The sequence below is a fragment of the Borostomias antarcticus genome, assembly GCF_949987555.1.
Source record: "Borostomias antarcticus genome assembly, chromosome: 29".
Taxonomy (NCBI): Eukaryota; Metazoa; Chordata; class Actinopteri; order Stomiiformes; family Stomiidae; genus Borostomias; species Borostomias antarcticus.
In genome coordinates this window covers 4,929,636-4,949,755 of record NC_140262.1, presented here as the reverse complement: position 1 = coordinate 4,949,755, position 20,120 = coordinate 4,929,636, and the positions used below count along the sequence as shown (strand labels likewise).

Below are 20,120 nucleotides of genomic sequence, written 5' to 3'. Positions count from 1 at the left end.
TTGCCGTCTCCTGCTTTGACAGTCGTGAGTGACAGAGTAACAGCTGGATTCATTCATTCATTAACGCGGTCAAAAAATAGACCATCAATTACCCGAGTGGTTTAACGCATTATCAGCACGGCTTTTGTAATTGGCACTTAAGCGTGTTGCATTTCATTCATGCCGTGAGACTGATGAGAATACATGGAATTCTAGAATCCTCTCCAACCCACGAGTCAGCTGTTCCAAACCCCTCCCTCCCTCCCCCACCCCACCCTACCGTCACCCTGGCTCAACCAAGCCCGTCGCCATGGTTTTGCGCTGAGAGAGCCTACTATACACACACACACACACACACAGACACACAATGTAGACACTTTACTGTACGTCGGCGTCACACTGCTGCAGCTTCAATTTACACACACCCACGCACGCACACACGTACTCCTCGGCCTATCAGGCAACGCCAACACGCCCGCGGTTCCCAGAGTAACCCCCCAGAGCAGCGCGCATCCGTCAGTAGAGAGAGGAGAGAGAGAGGGGAGAGAGGGGAGAGGGGAGAGGGGAGAGGAGAGAGGAGAGAGGAGAGAGGAGAGGGGAGAGGAGAGAGGAGAGAGGAGAGAGGAGAGAGGAGAGGAGAGAGGAGAGATGAGGAGAGAGGAGAGAGGACATGGAGGGTGGTGATGCACCTGTAACTCCCAGAGGCCGTTTCCCATGCGTCGTAAATCACATGCTGACCAGATGAATGAAATTGAATTTCTCAAATTGATTTCTATGCCATGAGAAAGAAGCAGGTAATGTAGCCATGGTAAGATAGGCTCCATAGGGTTGTGATTCCACCCCTGACATCTTAATGGATAGCCTTATAGATGTGCACCGGACTATGAGCAGTGTGTGTGTGACTGAGAGAGAGAGAGAGAGAGAGAGAGAGAGAGAGAGAGAGAGGAGATACCATGCCTCACTGCCTCTGATTTCTATCTAAGGTTGAGTATTTGCCAACTTGGAAACGCAATTATGTAGATATGATCTAGAGGATAACACACACAGTCAGTAGCACGGCGCTTGCCTCACTTTACACTCAATTATTCTCTTCATGGAACACAGACTGATATCAGGACAATTTGTCAAATCCACTTGAGTTTGTTCGGTTTGTTGTTGTTTTCATTTTGAGACCATGGTCAGACAGCGGCATTTTGCACTATACCTATGTCCTTACAGTAGGCAATTTCCTTGGCAGTATATTAATGTGTGTGTGTGTGTGTGTGCGCGCGCAGGTGAGCTGTGAGCTCACCGACTGATGGTATGAATAAAGCTGATCCATAGCATCAGTCATTACTCACGCTTATTCACCCTAAACGGGCGTTGGTCTCCGGCCAGAGGAAACAGGACCCTCTGTGATGCTGCACACTGGGTGACTTCTCTAGATGGACCACCCAGTCTGCCGAGCGCCTGGCATTATGACTAGTACTGTACATCAAAGGCCTCTGGGATCACACTCATTTAGGCTATAGGGTTGTGTTTTAGACCGAGCTGCTAGTGACTCATGCCTGGATTTCCCTAGCCGTCGCATCGAAACACGCTACAAAATACATGCTCCTTAAATAAATGACTGGTGTTTTAGCGAAATAGTCGCTTTGCGAAAAACAGCCCCAACAAAGCAACGTTATTTTAGAGCTCGACTTCCAGAGCGACCGCATTTAAGCTCCACCCGAGACACACAGGGTAGGAAGAGATGAATCACTACGGGCAAAAAACCTCCAAACTGGAAGACAGAATTGGCCCTACACACACACACACACACACGCACACACACACACACACACACACACACACACACACACACACACTCTAAGTCAGATCACTGGCCAGTGTGTTCCGATGGTATTAGCCCCAGTTCCGAGCAGCTGGTGACCAAATGACAAATAATGGTGACCCATCACACCTCCTCCCTCCCCCTGGACCGTGTCGTGAGCAGAGGCCGAAAGAGCGCCATGACAACCGGGACTCTGAGGTTTCCCCGAAACGTTCGTTAAGGGCGACGCCATCGCAATATGTCTTATTACTATCTGAGATATGACTTCTAATCTTGAAAACATGGACAGATTAGTCTGGGCCCGAGTGAGATGCCGGCGATCGTGTGTTTTCATTAGTTTAACGAGCTGATGTAATGAAGAGGAAAGAGTCGAAACGACGCTTGGAACACGGTGTGTGTGTGTGTGTGTATGTGTGTGTGTGTGTGTACGTGTGTGCGCATGCACTTACTCTAATAAGGCATCTAGAAAACAGGAGTGTGATGGAGAGGGATCACCAACACACAACAGATGGAGGGATGGAGAGATAGAAGGAGGGAGAGATGACAGAGAGAGAGCGAGATGTTTGGAGAGGCAGATATAGGGAGTGACGAAGCAAGATGAGTGAAGCGAGGGAGCGATTAGGAGAGATGGAGGAAAAGAGAGGAGAGGATGATGGCAGGAAAGGAGATAGGAGAGAGAGAGAGAGAGAGAGAGAGAGAGAGAGAGACAAACAAAGGGAGAGGGGGATCAAGAGAAGGAGAGACCAGAGAGCTGGTTAATGTGATATATTGCCCCAGGTGCTTTGACGAGGGGAGCCCATTAGGGAAGAAGCCGTGCTGGACGCTATCTGTCCTGCTATCTGTCCTGCTATCTGTCCTGCTATCTTATCTGGGCTACAGGAGCCTAGTCAGGCCCTACGGAGCCCCGCCCCGGCCAGCGCTGTCTGGCTTCAGGAGGGGACGGGCCACAGCGCGGTCCAGAGGGGGGGAACCGAGCACACGTGGGTTCTTAAGAGACCCAGGGGTTTCTCTCCAGGCTCAGACTCACGCCGCCCGTAAATCCGGGGCCCTCCTCCTCGGCGGTCAGACCTCAACCCTACACTTTCCATCCCAGATCCAGGAAAGAGAGGGATGAGGGAATACGAGAGAATAAACATTGATTTTCACTCCTCCCGCCCTCCCTCCCCTCCCTCCCTCGCTCCGATCGACCTCTCGGTCATCTGAGCATTGATTCCGTGTGTCCCACAGAGGAGCTGCACGGAGGAGGTCTGAGGCATTGATTCCTATAAATTATACATGATCACCCAATAGCCTTATCTTGTTTGCCTCGATAGAATTACACCCCAGGAAAAGGCCCCTGCTGCTAAGGGTGTATTCCATCAGGACAAAGATGTTAGTAGTCGAACGTCAGTTCAGATTTTCACATTTTGATTTAGCAAAAGATGAATTACAGTTAAAAAATAACGGCTTATAGATATATATTCTGATATTTCTCTCTGTGAGAATCTGGTACAGACAGGCTAACGGAGACCAGGTGAGTAGAGAGACGTTTATCGGTCTCTTCTATCTTGGAGAGACCTGTCTGTCGGAGCTCCAGTTACAATGGAACCACAGCCGGTCCCAGGAGGTCTTATTATGGCAGTTCAAAAGGCCCGGCTGTTCTAATGGTCTGAGAGAGCAGACAATAAAACGCCTCTTCCAAGGGCTTCAGACGGGACGACGGCTTTCACCTGAGGCGCAGTATGTCTGCCTGGTTCCTGCGGACCTTCCCAGGGGACAAGGGCTCGGCCTGGGGCTATGGGCCCGGGCAGGGAGTGTGTGTGTGTGTGTGTGTACGTGTACATGCATCTATATTCATTTGTCTTTCCCGTGTGCGTCTGTGTGTGTGTGTGTGTGTGTGTGTGCGCCAGCAGCCAGGTCCAAGAGCATGGTGATGGGGGAGGTGTCTCGGGGCTCGTGCCGGCCGTCCTCCCCCGGTCTCCAGGAGGGGGCGCTCAAGGCCGGCTGGCTGAAGAAGCAGCGGAGCATCATGAAGAACTGGCAGCTCCGCTGGTTCGTGCTGCGCTCCGACCAGCTCTTCTTCTACAAGGACGAGGAGGAGACCAAGCCGCAGGTAGGGCCCAACCTAGACCCCACTCCACCCCACTCACTCCCACAGCTGATTCCCATTCACGCTGGTCCCTCCAAGCAGGGCCGGCCTGGTTCTCAAACCCGGGTTCACCTCATGGTTCTGTCCACACTGCCCAGTGTTGCTCTGTGATCATCTCCTAACATACCAGCCATAAACATCCCCATGACATCTCTCTTATGAAGTATCAAGCCCATGTTTACTGCTCTGTATATGTTCTTAGCCAATAGACAAACGTTTCCCAGGAGCTTGCTCGATCGTGAGAGAGGTCAGGGAAGAATTTTTACAGCTCACCTTTCTGGCCCCTGGGTGAAACAGTTTTTTTGCTTCCCTCTGGAATATGTAGGGGTATAGAACCTATGCCCACCCTCCCATTGCTCGCTTAAAGCGCATTGTGTTGCCTCTGTGTATGAAATGCGCTCTACAAATAAAGTTTGATTTGATTTGATCCCCACGCATCCATTGATCCCCGTATCCGGCCCTCTCCTCCGCCTCACTGACCGCTGTTTTTCGGCGGCGCCCCTCGCGCCGTCTGAGCCTGTCAGCCAGGGGAGCGGCAAACGACTTGAGGGATCGGACGGGCCCTTCTTAATCACACTCTGTCAATACTCATCCAGCCGCCATCGATCCCCCCCCCAGCTGAGAGGACGGGGGGGGGGGAGGGGCGTGGAAAAGTGTCAATCTCACCCTTTTTTTCCCCTCTCCTCCCTCTGCCGTCTAATCGATGTGAGCGGGGGAGGGCGCCGGCGAATCGCCGAGCTGGAAGCCGTCTCCCGCCGAGATGAAAAAGACGTGATAATTAGGGCGATCGGGAAATGTTTTAAAGAGGGCGCGATCTATACGGTTGTGTTTCATCACAGAAGAGAAGCCCGCCGGAGGGGCTGCTGGGAGTCGGAGTGTCACGCCGAAAACGGTTCACGGCGTGAGGGGATCGGAGAGGGGGTTAGGTACTATAGTTGGTGTACTGCATGCCAATAAAATATCTACACAAAAGTAGCCTTGAGAACCAATGGCTCTTGAGCCTAGTGGCCCGAGACGGGACAGGAGCCTGTCCCCAGCTTGATTTACAAGCACGCCCCCTGGACACGACGCTAGTGACGCTAGTAGTAACACAATAAAGAGCTACAGTAGGCTGTATTACCTCATTGTCCAGATGTACCCTGTCAGATCTCCATGGTGCTGAGTGTCTCGGGGGTCATGGGTCACGATGGCGGGATGATGATGGGTCTCAGCACGGTGGTGATGTCAGCCAGCCTACGTGTTGCCTGGCTTCTCTCATCCGTGACCAGCAGTATTCAGAGCACGCCCGACTACCCCCCAGGGAGCTACCCCCCCCCCCCCTCCCCCCTCTCTCTCTCTATCTCTCTGGTTGCTGCTCCACCCCACAACCCTGCCCTGGCGTTCGAGCCATCTGTTGCCATGGCGACTAATGTGGTGACAGCTTGGCTTCCGGTCGGGGCCGTCTTGGCAGGCTCTGTCCTGTTCGATGACGGACGCCAGCTCCTCGTTGGCAGGAACACGCTGGCGTTTCGTGTTCTTGGAATGGAGTCTCACTTGGCTTTGATCTCTGCTCTAAATGGGTATCGACCTGCTGCCGATAACCTGTGTACCTGTCAATGTTACAGCGAGTGAAAGACATTGATCAAAACAGGAAGAGATTCTCTCAATGTCCATCCTTTCAAGAATAGAGTACATGAGGGGCGCCCCGGTAGCTCACCGGGTAAGGAGCGCACCATATGAAGGCTAGTCCTCTGCGCGGCGGACCCGGGTTCGATTCCCGGCTCGGGTCCTGTGCCGCATGTCCTCCCCTCTCTCTCTCTCCCACATTTCCTGTCTCTCTACACTGTCCTATATCATTAAAAAAAAAAAGAATAGAGTACATGCTGTATAGTCAGTGGCATGCACTTCCATTAGGGAATGAATGAATGAATGAATGAATGAATGAATGAATGAATGAATGAATGAATGAATGAATGAATGAATGAATGAATGAATGAATGAATGAATGAATGAATGAATGAACGAACGAACGAACGAACGAATGAATGACTGGAGTGTGTCTCAGTGAATGAGGTAAACTCTCATCTCTACGTGGAACAGTTGAGCTGATCTTCCTCCTCTCTCCCTCCTCCAGGGCTGTATACCCCTGCAAGGATGCCAGGTGAACGAGCTCACGGCCAACCCAGACGACCCGGGGAGACTCCTGTTTGAAATCGTCCCAGGTGAGACGAGCAGTCAGAACTTTACAGTAAAACGGTCCTCTCTCAGGTCAGAGTTCCCCGACTCGAGATACTCGGTAGACAAGAGGTTCAAAGACATTCGGGGGATTCAAAGATATTCAAGGAAATTCAAGGAATCAAGGATGTTTGTTTACGAGGTTCAAGGATGTTGAGGAGATTCAAGGATGTGGTCTGTGCATGGCATGGTTAGTCAGCAGGGGGCGCTGTTGAGAGACTTCAGACCCTGACGGCTGAATGTCAGGAGAGAGGTCATCCAGTGCATCCAGAAAGTCTCACACCTTCACTTTTTCCACATTTTGTTATGTTATAGCGTTATTCCAAAATGGATTTTCTCATCAATCTACACATAATAGCCCATAATGACAAAGTGAAAAAAGGTTGATTTTTTGAACGTTTTTTTTTGCAAATGTATTAAAAATTAAAAACGGAAATATCACACACACACATAATATTATATATATCACTTTTTGTTTGCACTTCGTCGTCATGGGTTATTGTGTGTAGATTGATGAGATTTTTTTTTATTTAATTCACTTTGGAATAAGGCTGTAACATAACAAAATGTGGAAAAAGTGAGTACTTTCCGTATGCTCTGTATAATCAGGTGTAGAATAACATAATATTGTAATAACTTACTGGAGACCCACTTAATGCATTTTAAAGCCGGCATATGTGAACAGCTTTTCAAAAAGAGGTACTTCCCAAGAGCATTGAAACTCATGTCATCCGATACCAACAACAAGTTGCATCGTGGCTCTTAGCATTCCAGCAAGGGAAAATGTCATGCTTGTCTCTGAAGCGTCCAAGCTTCACCACCACAAGAGGCTAGTCCTGTGACTCTCAGCAGGCTCTCCGGTCTGGAACCCATGAGCTTCGCCTGGGGCAGATCTGACACAGAGAACCCCCTTATTCAGCTCCTCTAAGGAGCACTTCAAGATGACCCACGCAGCCAAATGGTCATTTTCTATGGTAGTTGGTGAGTGGTGGTGGTAACATTAGCTAGTTATGGTCATTTTCAATGATAATTGGTTAGCAATGCTGGTAGCTAACTATGGTCATTTCCAATGGTAGTTGGTAAGTAATGGTGGTAGCCAACTATGGCCATTTTCAACGGTAGCTGGTGAGTAGGGGTGGTAACGTTAGCTAGTTATGGTCATTTTCAATGATAATTGGTTAGCAATGGTGGTAGCTAACTATGGTCACTTCCAATGGTAGTTGGTAAGGTAAGATAGTGGTAGCTGGTCACAGCGTTGTCCAGGGCTGTGTTTGGTTTGTTTGGCGGTCTGTTTATTGTGCCCAGCAGGCCTGTGAGTGTCTGTGTGTTTTCTTTATGGTGAGTAAATATAACGGGAGAGTGCGACCATCCATTCAGCCCTAACTGAGAAAGTGTGGTCAGTCACAGTCCGGCAGGCAAGCATACAAACGAGCAACGCAGGCGCTCGCGCACACACACACACACACACACACACACACACACACACACACACACACACACACACACACACACACACACACACACACACACACACACACACACACACACACACATTATCGTTAAAGGCTCTTTAAACAGTGGGACTACTAGGGCATAATAGAATGTGGATTGAATTTCAATCCGTGTTCTGCTCTCTTTCTACTCCGCCCGTGCAGTGACCCTTCTCGCCCCTCCTCACCCCTCCTCGCCCCTCCTCACCCCTCCTCGCCCCTCCTCGCCCCTGCTCACCCCTCCTCGCCCCTGCTCACCCCTCCTCGCCCCTCCTCGCCCCTCCTCACCCCTCCTCGCCCCTTCCTCGCCTCTCCTCACCCCTCCTCACCCCTCCACACCCCCTAAATCTAACGCGCTCCCCATCTGACAACCTCAGTCTCCGCGGGGAACAAGATACCGGGGTCCCTCCCGCGTTCTTACACTCCTAATCAGCTTAGATGAAACTCTCTACCCCTCTCAGCTCGGAGGGTTGTGTTACTCTACCGATCCACTACGTTTGTACTGAGGAGAAGACAGGAAAAAAACACATGGGGATTGTTGTAAACAAATACTGTGGATGAGAAAGAGCTTCTGTGAGCCCTGGGACACTTCGACTGAGGTATCGCCGTGCTTCTCTCAGCCCTCTTAGCATTTAAAGGGACGGGTAATCGGTTCAGTGCTCCTTCCTCTGGCGGAAATCCTTCAGCACCTATCCAGTCATCGTAGATCTCTCTTAGATATGCTGTTCGGACCGGTCTCTCTCAGATCTACACGCAGGTGACTTGTGAGAGTACTTGTGCACACAAAATGTACCGCTCCGCTGTTGAGGGCCTCATCCAAGACCCGGTCACCCAAACAGGGCTAGAGGTCACATGACCCCCTAGGCGACCTGCCCCACTCCCCCACCCCCCACACACACACCTCCCCCCACAGCAGCACGTGTGTGTGTGTGTTGTGCGTGTGTGTGTGTGAATAGCCCCTGGTCATCCATCTAGCTAATGCATAATCACTAAAGTCATGTCTAGCGTGGACATTTGAAGGTCCTTGACCTGTCTACAGAAAAGCCATACAGGACAGACTGAAGCTTTTCACGGAGATGAATGCGCTTGGCTCGACTTTACCCCCAAACAAAGAATTTGGCAGGAGTTAGGAAATTCCTTATCCATTCATTTCCTAAAATACATCCCCATTGACAGACATCTTTCTAAGCATTTTTTTTGCATACAAATGAGGCTGTGAGAGAGTTCTTTTATTAAAGGGCATATAAATGAGTCTAAATTGGTTTGTGAATACGCCCGTTCAAGGTCAGATATAATGTCCCGTGTCTTGCCCTGCCGTATGCCGGCATTGTAAACGATGAAAGCGGCGAACTACAGCACGGGAAATCTGAAAAGCCGCTGCTTGAGGTTCGAGACCGGGACTGAAGCGCTGTAGCCTATCAGAGCAAAGGAAACATGAAATGATCTTTGTTTTTTTAAACGCTCTCTCTGCTTAAAAGCCCAAGTCAAGACTAAGCTGTCTTTTGTGTTGGTTTGAAGCCATTAAGCCACCTGGGAAACAACAGTTAGCGAAGGGTGCTGGACGCACACACACACACGCGCACACACACACACACACACACTGGCCTCGGTAAATGTGACCACTTCAGCTAATTCATTAATTATTGTAAAATGGCGCACACACAATACTGCATGTGTACATGTGTGTGTGTGTCTCTCTCTCTCTTCCCCATTCCAACTCCACCTTATCTAATCTCCTCACAATGTGAGTTCTCTTCTCACTCCATCATAAGACATTATAATATCTATTTAACTATATATTTAACAATTTCACAATGGCTCTTCTGTAGCAGCCCCCTGGCACTGTAGGGGGAAGTGCAACAAGAAGCTCCATGTTCTGTTATTAGTCCAGGAGGAGTGGAGCTATAGATTGGTTTTACTGGTTTTACTGGTAACATCATTGTTTCCCTGCAGTAGCAGCTACGTATGTCTGTGTTTCCTACACAGGGACCAACTGCAACGTCACAGACCCAGTACTGTGAAGCATAAACAACATACAGTAGACACAGACTGTAAAAATGTCAATGCCGGAGACTGTTAATTAGAGAACGTCCCCACGACATGGCATGTATACTACCTCATGGTGTATATATCTACACTCCCGTCACGATCTTTAAGCCAAAACACATCAGATTAAATGAAACGGTTTACAAATATTGTCTGTAAAGTTCCATTTTTTTCTCTAAGTGTGTATTTGGCCTCGGGATCGGGTGAACGCGGTTCAGCATACCAGGCTAGATGAGCCCGAGGCTCCCAGATTGATTAGCACAGGCTATTTGTCTTCCAGTGTGTGTGTGGAGGGGGTGTTTGGCAAGGATAGGAAGCACGGCCCATCTCTAAGTCAGTCCTCGCACAGAGGGAGGGAGAGAGAGAGAGAGAGAGAGAGAGAGAGGGAGAGAGAGAGAGAAAGAGGGAGAGAGAGAAGAGCTTTTTTGGAGCTTACACGCCTCTGGGATTTGCTTCTCCCTAGGGGAGCTGTAGAATCGGACCTGCTGGCCATGCTGGTGAATGAGAAACAGAATGTATGAATGAACAAGTGAAAGAAAGAAAGAAAGAAAGAAAGAAAGAAAGAAAGAAAGAAAGAAAGAAAGAAAGAAAGAAAGAAAGAAAGAAAGACAGAAAGAAAGAAAGAAAGAAAGAGAAAGAAAGAAAGACAGAAGGAGACGGACTTGTTTTTCGGGTTTTGTTTGGCCTGCCATCGAGCATGCCTCTCTGGCACCTCCTACCCAGTACCACTACCTGCGTTGGGATCTCCTACCTGCAGAGGGGCTGTGATTGGTCAACGTACCCGGTTCATGACCCCGCTGGCCCAGCCGCGACCCCTGCGCCGACCCCGGCCGGCCGCCATCACTGAGACATGGGAAACATGGGCCTGGCCTGCTGCAAGCCGGGGAGACTCAAGAAGGAACACCTGCAAGGTAACGGGTAACGGTGCCGTGACCGCGCGCGGCTCCGATGGCTCGGTGGGGGTGATCGGAGCGCGGCGCTCGCGGGTAACGGTGCCGTGACCGTGCGTGGCTCCCATGGCTCGGTGGGGTGATCTGAGCGCGGCGCTCGCGGGTAACGGTGCCGTGACCGCGCGTGGCTCCGATGGCTCGGTGGGGCGATCGGAGCTCGTGACGTCAGGAAGCAAGAGCTCAAATCCCGCACGATCCACACGCTGATGTGTTCTCTGTGGGAGGCGTTTGATAAGAGTGTATGCATGCGTTGGCTATTTCTTGTGACTGGGAGATCACAGGTGCAGGTTGAGATTGAACACGGATATGAAATCGATAGGGAACAGGGTTGTCTATGCCAGCTAGGCTATTGACGCCCTTGTAGAATACAGTATGTATGCTGTGAGAGAAATGTTTTGTACACACAGAGCAGTATGTAATAACAACACACAAGTCACTGAGGGCTCTTGTGGGGGTCAGAGTTGAAGTTATTTTGGTTTAGGCGTTCTTCATTTGATGTGTAAAATACTGTCTGTGAAGAGTTTCTTCTCATTTGTGGGCCAGTCAGACTTTATTGATGAGAAGTCTGGACTGAAGTATCACTTGTCCCTAATCAATACGGTCAGCGAGTGTGAAACAGTACAGGAACACCTTCTGCCACTGGCTACTTCAAGGGGCAGTTTCCCAGATGGGCAGACAGATTAATCACTATTTAGAACTAGGACTACTAGGTGTTTTGTAGTTTCTAAGAAAACAAACCTGCTCAAAATGCCTATTACTTTTGAATTTATGGTTGAGAACAACTAAATTTATTACTGAAAGTTCAACAGGTAAAGTTGAGCACTACAATTGAAAGTTACCTGCCATATATACAGTATAGAAGATAGTGTAGTGTTACGTAATCTCCTAGACTCCAGTTCCCACAGTCCTCTGGGAAACTCGACTCGTGCTGCCCGTGTGTTTCTCCTCACACAGAGCTGTGCATAATATGCTGCGCAGAGGTTAATCCACCCCCCACTTCACAGCATAATCATCAATCACATTATGAACGCTGCTGACCACATTAGTAACACTGACCGTTCTGTCAACAACACGGGCCACACGGCTCTCGGAACATTAGGAACCATGACCACATGGTCACACTAAAATATACCCAAGACTGGCGTCGCATTATCAATCGACACGGTGGGGACAACGTCATCGTCTTGAGGATTCTAGTCCTGGTCGCACGCTGTGCCGTTTACCGTAGGTATCTATTGGACTTCTATCAGACAGCTGGGTTCGAAGGTTCCCATCCACTACTGACGAGTGGACACTCATTCCTCTACAGTAAAAACCCATCTGTCCACTCCTGTCTTCTCTTCCCCTGGAGATCCATTCCTCATTCTCCTCAGTAGTCGTCACATTTACAGAAACAGGAATGATTATCCCTCAACGTGACCTTCTACGCCATCTGTCCGATGGAGGAACACGAAGGTCCAATCAAATAACGGCCTCCCTACAGAGTCAGCAGGACTGAGCTGACTTTATACAACTTCTAACCCACTTTCCTTTATCTGAAACGTCTCCAAATGAGATCTTTGTATTTCTTCTCCTCCAGAGCGGTTTGGGCTGGTGTCTGAGAGTCTGACGCGTTATCTGTCTGCAGTAGAAGGGGCTCTGAGGGAAGCGCTGGCTGTGTTTAGGTCTCCTGTGTGTCTGTACAGCCACCACACGCTTATCTCTCTCGGTTTGTCTCTCTTACACACTTCAACCTGGCTCCATGGGTGAGCTGAGAGATATTTCCGCAGATCATTTCCACAGTTTTTTTAAGCTCTGTCCAAACCGTAGTCCAAATCGTGAAAGGAAAGGTTTTGGAAGCACTTTTGAAGTAGTATATTTAATCTTTGAATGTAACGGGAAATGCTTTGTTTGGTAGAGCCACTGAAAACCTCTGAAGACAGTGGAGAACCATTACTGTACATAGTATGAGTGATATATGAGTGTGGGCGACATTGAAATTCCCCGCTAAACTCTTTATTGATCAGACGACAGACAAACAATATTGCTTTCTGTCTGTCTGAAGTTCATTTTTGAAGTGAAATGTAGGTGAAACTACAGGGAGTACTCATCACTACCGTATGTTACAATGATAACGGGGTGTAGGAAACAATTTGAAGATTCAAGATCACAGAAATAAAAACAAGAATTCTGATCATTCTATTTCTGAATAGTACAGTATCATTCAGAGCAGTTGATAATTGCAACTGATGATTATAAAGGCAAACGCAATCACTGGGGTTTTCCGGTCAGGAGTCAGTGAACCATCAGAACAGCACAGACCCTCTGTCCAGGGAGAGAGAGCACACAGACCCTGAGAGGGTAGTCACTGAGACTGGCCCTGTGTGTGACAATCACACTGGTGTGAGTTTGCTAAGCTGGGTGACAATGGCACTTTTATGGCCCCATTGTTTGTATTTGGTTTGCCTCCCCGGGGCTAAATGAGCCTGTGGAACATGGAGAGGGAGAGTCCCTGCGTCCCAATACTGGATAACCGGGCCAAAAGAAGAATCCAGCGCCTTACAATACGATTGTCATTAAATGGGATAGCATTTCCACTGTTTCAGTGTATCACGTTGAGTCGACTGGCCTGAGTAAAACAACAGCACCACCTAGTGGTAAAAACGTTATTCACCAAAATTAAAGCGAAACATTACATTACATTTGAGTCATTTAGCAGACATTTTTATCCAAAGCGACTGACAATAAGCACATTTGACAGAGTAAGTGAGCCGACTGTACATCCCAGCCATCGTCAGTGAGCCCTTCTACAATAACAAGTGACATCAGCAGTCAGTGCTATGAATATACTGTATATGAGGGATATTAGTAGAGATGTTTCTTCTTCTCATACACACATATCCTACTGTATATGTAGCAAACGTTGAAGTAAGATTGGGTAATGGTGCAACTGTCGAACCGGGGTCGAAGGTCAGTGAAGAAGTTGTGTATTTTACTGTTTACTGTATAGGGTGCCAGGATTAGTTAGGGTGTGTGTGTGTGTGGGGGGGGGGGGTCAGTGTGTGTGGGTGTGTGTGTATGACTGTGTTTATTATTGTGTCTTGTGTTTATTTCTTTATTATTAAGACTACATATGGACATTAGCTTCCCGCTAAATTAATCAAATAAACCATATGTTGATCATCGGTTAACTGGAATCACTGAATGAACAGGACTGACGTTTGCCTACCTTGTTCGGCCACAAGAGGACGCTGTTCAGTTCTGTTCTGTTGCCAACGCTTGTAGAGAGCTGTGGAGAAAACAACAAAGTTTCATCAACCTTTTATTAACTCTCCATCCTTCTCTCTCAATCCCTCCACCACTCTCTCTCTCTATCTCTCTCTCCCTCCCTCCCTCCTCTCAGGTGGTACAGGAGAGAAGGACAGAGCAGCCATCAGCCATGAAGCCTTCCTCCTCATGGCGAACTCCCAGACCGACATGGACGACTGGGTGAAGGCCATCCGCAGGGTCATCTGGGCGCCTTTTGGAGGAGGTGAAGATGAGTTTCTGAGATGTTCTAAGTACCATGAATTACTGAGGGGTTCCCTGACTATACTTAGCTTTACTTCGAGAGACAGACTGGGCAGAGACACAGAGTGATCTACGACCTGGACAGTCTACCTCCTCCTCCAAGAAGGGCCCTAGGAGACCCAAGTCTTGGGGTCCCGTGTCCCCTTGCGACAGTGTGGCTACGGCTACTGTATTGGTCGTGGGTCCATAAATATAACTAGGCTGGGTGTGAACTGGCCAAGGGAAGCAGCTGGATATCCTGGTTTTATGTTACAAAAAGAGCGTTATTAATAGGAGGATGATAGAGTGTGGAGATAAACTCTCTCTATCTCTGACATCAGCGCTCATCTCATATCGGTATTTTTAATATCCAACTGGGGTGTAGTTGGCTGGCTGGCACTATTGTGTCCACTGGAGTAAAGATCAGCCTATGACGATATGCAGACGATGACAATTCCTGTTTGGACCCCAAATGGACCCCAAAATATGAGTGAACGCTGTTTGGGGTCAGTTTGTTTCCATGAATAGTTCAGAGTCTGGTGTCAAACGAGTAGTGTGCATTGCTGGGATTTAAAATTCAATTACGTTGCAAATTAGAGACCATTTCTGATGAGATTCAAATGAACACTGCTCGTTTGTGCATACCCAGCAAACACGCAACGTCAGGGAGACGTTCAGATCACGTCTTAATAACGTCCGTCGGTCCTGAACCCCGTGTGTTCGTCTGCTAGACCCCTCAATATTCACACGTCTGGCTTGGACCCCTCTAAGACGTCTGTGGACGTGCAAAACGGGTTCAATATCTGAACGTAAAAAATAAACATTCATTCTGGCTCCTAATTGGATGTCTTTGGACGTCCGAAAAAGACAAAAAAGACATCTAAAAGACGTCTTTTAGACGTGTCTTTGCTCAGTGGGTAGAGACCATTTCTGATAAGATTCAAATGAACTCTGCTCGTTTGTGCATAGAGCAGAATAGCATGTCCCATTTCCATCGGCTCGAGTTTAGGCGTTCAGTTCTCAACTCCCAATCAAGAATAGAACTGTCACCAACTTATGGGACTGTCGTTAACGGGAACAGGCCTTCTGCATCCATAACCCGTGACCTATATCTGCTATTTACATTCTCGTGTCCAGTCTGCTGGCGTTTTGTCACTTGGGTCTGACGGTGTAGCATACCTGTGTCGCCTGTCCACCTTCGTGCTTGATTCGGTCGCCTTACCGGTTTCTAGATGTGCTGATTGACCCTAATGAGAAACCCGTGTCAGATGCACGGACTAGATTGTTTTGAATGATCACGGCGACCCTCGTTGATTGAGAAGCGTGGATTTATGAATGAGAAGCTCGATCTGCCGGTGTGTAGCTCGTGCTCCATGACGTACTACAACTACTGCGAATTGTCTTCACGTTGTGATTGCTGCGTCCAATCAGCAGGTGAGAGAGGCCTACCCACTGAGCAAAGACACGTCTAAAAGACGTATTTTAGATGTCTTTTTCGTCTTTTTCGGACGTCCAAAGACATCCAATTAGGAGCGAGAATGAAAGTTTTTTTAGACGTTCAGATATTGAACCCGTTCTGCACGTCCACAGACGTCTTAGAGGGGTCCAAGCCAGACGTGTGAATATTGAGGGGTCCAGCAGACGAACACACGGGGTTCAGACCGACGGACGTTATTAAGACGTGATCTGAACGTCTCCCTGACGTTGCGTGTTTGCTGGGTAGACGAGGGTCGCTTCAATCTGCCCTCTCCAGGGGTATTGACAGGTTCATAAGTCTTTATAAATAATAAAATACGGTTATAGATGTTGACGGTGGGACAGATTTATGTAATTCTTATAGAGGCTTTATAGTGTAGTCAAAAGCATTTAATCTAGAGTCTTGTGATGAAAGCACAAAACATGAAATTCTAAACGCAAAGTGTGTGTGTGTGTGTGTGTGTGTGTGTGTGTGTGTGTGTGTGTGTGAACAGGGATATTTGGCCAGCGTCTAGAGGATACGGTGCAGTATGAGAAGAAGTTCGGTCCACGTCTGGCCCCTCTCCTGGTGGAGCAGTGTGTGGACTTCATCAGAGAGAGGGGTCTGGATGAAGAAGGCTTGTTTCGAATGCCGGGGCAAGCCAACTTGGTGAAGGACCTACAGGAGGCCTTCGACTGTGGAGACAAGCCTCTGTTTGACAGGTAGACTGCAAGTGTAACTTGCTTTCATTCTTTATTGAATAATAGGCTAAAGAATATTGGAATCAAAATTAATTCTAAATTAATTGTTTTCACTGTCGCCGAATGTCCTAGCCATACAATGTGCAAAGCATTTTCTATCTATAGATCAACATGTTTTTGTGACAACAATTCCGATTTATCCGTCTGCCCTCCTGCAGTAACACAGACGTCCACACGGTGGCATCCTTACTGAAGCTTTACCTGCGGGAGCTGCCCGAGCCTGTGATTCCTTTCTCCAAATACGACGACTTCCTCTCCTGTGCCCAACTGCTGTCCAAAGACGAGGAGGAGGTAAGAGACCTGTGTGTGTGTGTGTGTGTGTGTGTGTGTGTGTGTGTGTGTGTGTGTGTGTGTGTGTGTGTGTGTGTGTGTGAGAGACAGTAATACAATCTGTCGTCTGTTCACTCAGGGGATACAGCAGCTTGGGAAGCAAGTCAGTACACTACCTCTGGCCAACTACAATCTCCTCAAGTACATATGCAAGTAGGTCCAGAGATGCACACAAACACACACACACACACACACACACACACACGCACACACACATTATTTCCCTTGTCGTTCTAGGTTCCTTGATGAGGTCCAGTCCCATTCCATTGAGAACAAGATGAGTGTTCAGAACCTGGCCACAGTGTTTGGACCCAACATCCTCAGGCCCAAGATGGAGGACCCGGTCGCCATCATGGAGGGTGTGTGCACATGACCCAGATAGCAAGCGGATCTGGGCCATATACAGGCCAGATCTGGCCCTTGTGGCTTAGTTACGGCCCATATATGGCCCAGAATCATTATACATCCGCTTGCTATCTGGGGATCGACTTATTTTCAACTATGTAGACATTGGTTGTCATTGCAGATTAACTTCTTGGAGTTCATCTTTAACGGTCCATGGCAGAACAATATCAGATCAGAACAATTTTTTTACTCGTCCTGCTGGCTTTTTAAAATTTTATCGGAGAACCTTTTGACGTTCCATTCGTTAATCTCTCTGTTTGTTCTTGTTCTGCTCAGGAACCTCTCTGGTCCAGCACCTCATGACCATTCTGATCCGAGAGCACCAGCGCCTGTACTCGGGGAGGGACCAGGAGGCGCTCGGGCCCCTGCAGGAGGTCACCCTCCCCGGGCAGCAGCCCCAGCACCGCAGCCTGGGCGCCTGGATCTCCGAGGAGGACCTCCAGAGCTGTCCCGCCTCCCACACGGACCGGGAGCTCCACAGCGGCAGCGCCTCCTCCCTGGACGCCAAGCTGTGCGCCGCCGTCACCCCCGCCGCCAGCCCCAACCTCAACCCCACGCCCAGGCTGGCGCCCTCCTCGGGGAAGGGGGAGGCGGTGGTCAGCCCCAGCAGGCAGGCCAAGACCCTGCCGTCCTGGAAGTACTCCTTCAAGGGCTCGTCGGCCCCGCGGCCCCCGACCCAGGCCAAGCAGGGGGGTGGAGGAGGAGGAGGAGGTGGGGGGGGAGGATCCGTAGCGGACGTCACGAGCGTGTCCTCCGCCGGAGGAGGAGGCGGAGGAGGAGGTGGGAACTGGCTGATGAACGGCCTTTCGTCCCTGAGGGGTCACCGGCGCACCTCGTCGGGGGAGCGCGCCCGCGACAGGGACTCGACGGGCTCCTCTCAGAGGCTGTCCACCTACGACAACGTCACCTCCTCCTCCAGCATGGGGAGCGTGCCCAGTGTCTCCAGTGCGCCCTGGACCATTTCCTCCTGCGAGATCTCGGTGCCGGACTCGGGGAGTATCGAGGTGGCAGGGCAGAACTGTGGAGGAGGAGGAGGAGGAGGAGGAGGAGGGAAGGGGGACTGGCAGGAGCCCGGCTCCCCCCAGACGGAGAGGGACAGGGGGGAGAGAGGAGGAGGCGGGGGGGAGGCGGGGGCGGAGAGGGGCTCGGAGCGGGAGGACAGCTGCGAGGCCATGGAGCTGTGCGCGAGCGGCGCCGGCCGCAGCGACGCCGGGAACGGCGCCGCGGCCCCCGTTGCCATGCCGACCATTGTGATGTCAGAGGACGGGGACGGGTGTTCCGGAGCCCTGAGCAGCATGGTGGAGGGACTGACCGAGGAGCTGAGGAAGCAGAAGACCGCCTACGAGACCCGCATCAAAAAGTAGGTTCTCTCAGGCTTGGAGAGATCGAAACTCTGCAAACGTGCACTTTAGATAAGCCTTCAATGAGTTTGACTGGTTTTTGTATTGTTTGTGTTAAAATACTATACAGCGAAGACGTGCTGCTTACTAACTGTGCTATAGAATACACACTGTATTACCTCGTTCCTAGTAAATTGACAGATACCTGTCAAGATATCTTGTCCCAATGTCAGGTAGAGAGATACGTTCGTAATAATTAGATTACATCCAGACGGAGAATAAAGATGAGTTTGAGAACAAGGCACTCATCTATGTCGAGCCGTGTATCAAGGTCTTCATAGAATGTGTGAAATTTAATGATCCAATGATCAGACTTGTCTTCATTCGTAGACTATTAGAGAAATACACTGAGCTCGCTAAATCTGCTCAAAGTCGCCACCTGGCGGTGGTGAGTCACTGAAATTAAATGCCGCATGCTGAAATCCCGCGGGATTTTCCCCTGTGAAATGCCGCATGCTGAAATCCCGCGGGATTTTCCCATCTGAAATGCCGCATGCTGAAAACCCGCGGGATTTGCATTTATGGGAACTAGCCTTCTACACAGGCCGTAGCTGTATCCCATCTCGCCACAATCCACCGTATATATCGAAGCTACAAACATGAAAGTATGTAGGACGAGAACTGTCTTTAGACTGACCCCCTCTTATGTGTCTCTCTATGTGTGTGCTCCCCCTGGAGGTTGGAGGAGTCCAGCGCGGCCCTGTGCGCCCAGATGGAGCGCCTGGAGCAGGACATGGAGCAGGAGAGGAAGAAGCAACGCATGCTGGAGATCAAGCTGCGCAACTCGGAGCGGGCGCGCCAGGACGCCGAGAACCGCAACCGGCTCCTGGAGAAGGAGATGGAGGACTTCTTCTCCACCTTGGGGGACCTGGCACTGGGGGCAAGGACTAGTGACATTTGAGGGCGAAAGACTAGTGACGTTTGAAGCGAGGACGAGTGACGTTTGACTGACCCTCGCTTGAGGTTGAATGGGAACAAAGCCTTTGTACTGCGGTTGTGAAGGACTCCTGTCAGAATGGAACCCTACTAACCCTACTTCTGAATTAGAGCTTGAGGAGAAAAGTGATGTTGCTGGTTGCAAGGACTACCGAGAAATGAAGGTCTCCCGCTCGTACTTTCATACCATATCTGTCAACAGGTGATTGAAGTTGGATGGAAATGTGCCGTGACTAGCGACAAGGACCAGCGATGGTCAGGTCCTCAACGACGAGGGTTTGGAAAAGGTGCTCCCTTTACGACCTTCGACCTTTGTATATCTGAACTGGGACTCTCTGAGGTGTGGATGCTCAAGGTGTAGGATGTTGAAGGTGTTGGGTACTAAGTGTTTGGGGACCGTCACTGTCTTACATGGGACTCGGTGGTAAGTGGACCCAGTGAATGGATGTTTTTGTTGTGAATCCTCAGGCCTCATAAGTGTGCCTCTCTGTACCACAACGGGTATGTTGATGGAATATGGAACCATGTTGTTCCGTGACAAACATTGGCCCTAGGTTCACTCTGGCCCTCAGTAATGTTGGTGCACCATTAATGTAAAGATCAGGGTTTAAACTACTATAGTAATGAATATGCATTAGCCATAATTCTTTAAGCATTTATACAGTGTATCTAATGCCGCCTGAT

At 49.5% G+C, this 20,120-nt stretch overlaps 1 protein-coding gene across 1 annotated transcript in view; it reads left to right on the top strand.

Annotated features, from left to right (window-relative positions):
- arhgap22b (Rho GTPase activating protein 22b) overlaps positions 1 to 19,401 on the top strand; it is a gene marked incomplete at both ends in the record, with an annotated part of 20,255 nt that extends 854 nt beyond the window's left edge. The window contains 9 exons of the mRNA XM_084459933.1: positions 3,685 to 3,884; positions 6,034 to 6,121; positions 14,003 to 14,131; positions 16,119 to 16,326; positions 16,524 to 16,656; positions 16,775 to 16,848; positions 16,933 to 17,054; positions 17,377 to 18,460; positions 19,179 to 19,401. Coding sequence (XP_084316059.1) covers positions 3,685 to 3,884; positions 6,034 to 6,121; positions 14,003 to 14,131; positions 16,119 to 16,326; positions 16,524 to 16,656; positions 16,775 to 16,848; positions 16,933 to 17,054; positions 17,377 to 18,460; positions 19,179 to 19,401 — 2,261 coding nt within the window. The remainder of the gene's footprint in view (positions 1 to 3,684; positions 3,885 to 6,033; positions 6,122 to 14,002; positions 14,132 to 16,118; positions 16,327 to 16,523; positions 16,657 to 16,774; positions 16,849 to 16,932; positions 17,055 to 17,376; positions 18,461 to 19,178) is intronic.
- Positions 19,402 to 20,120: the final 719 nt, after the last annotated feature.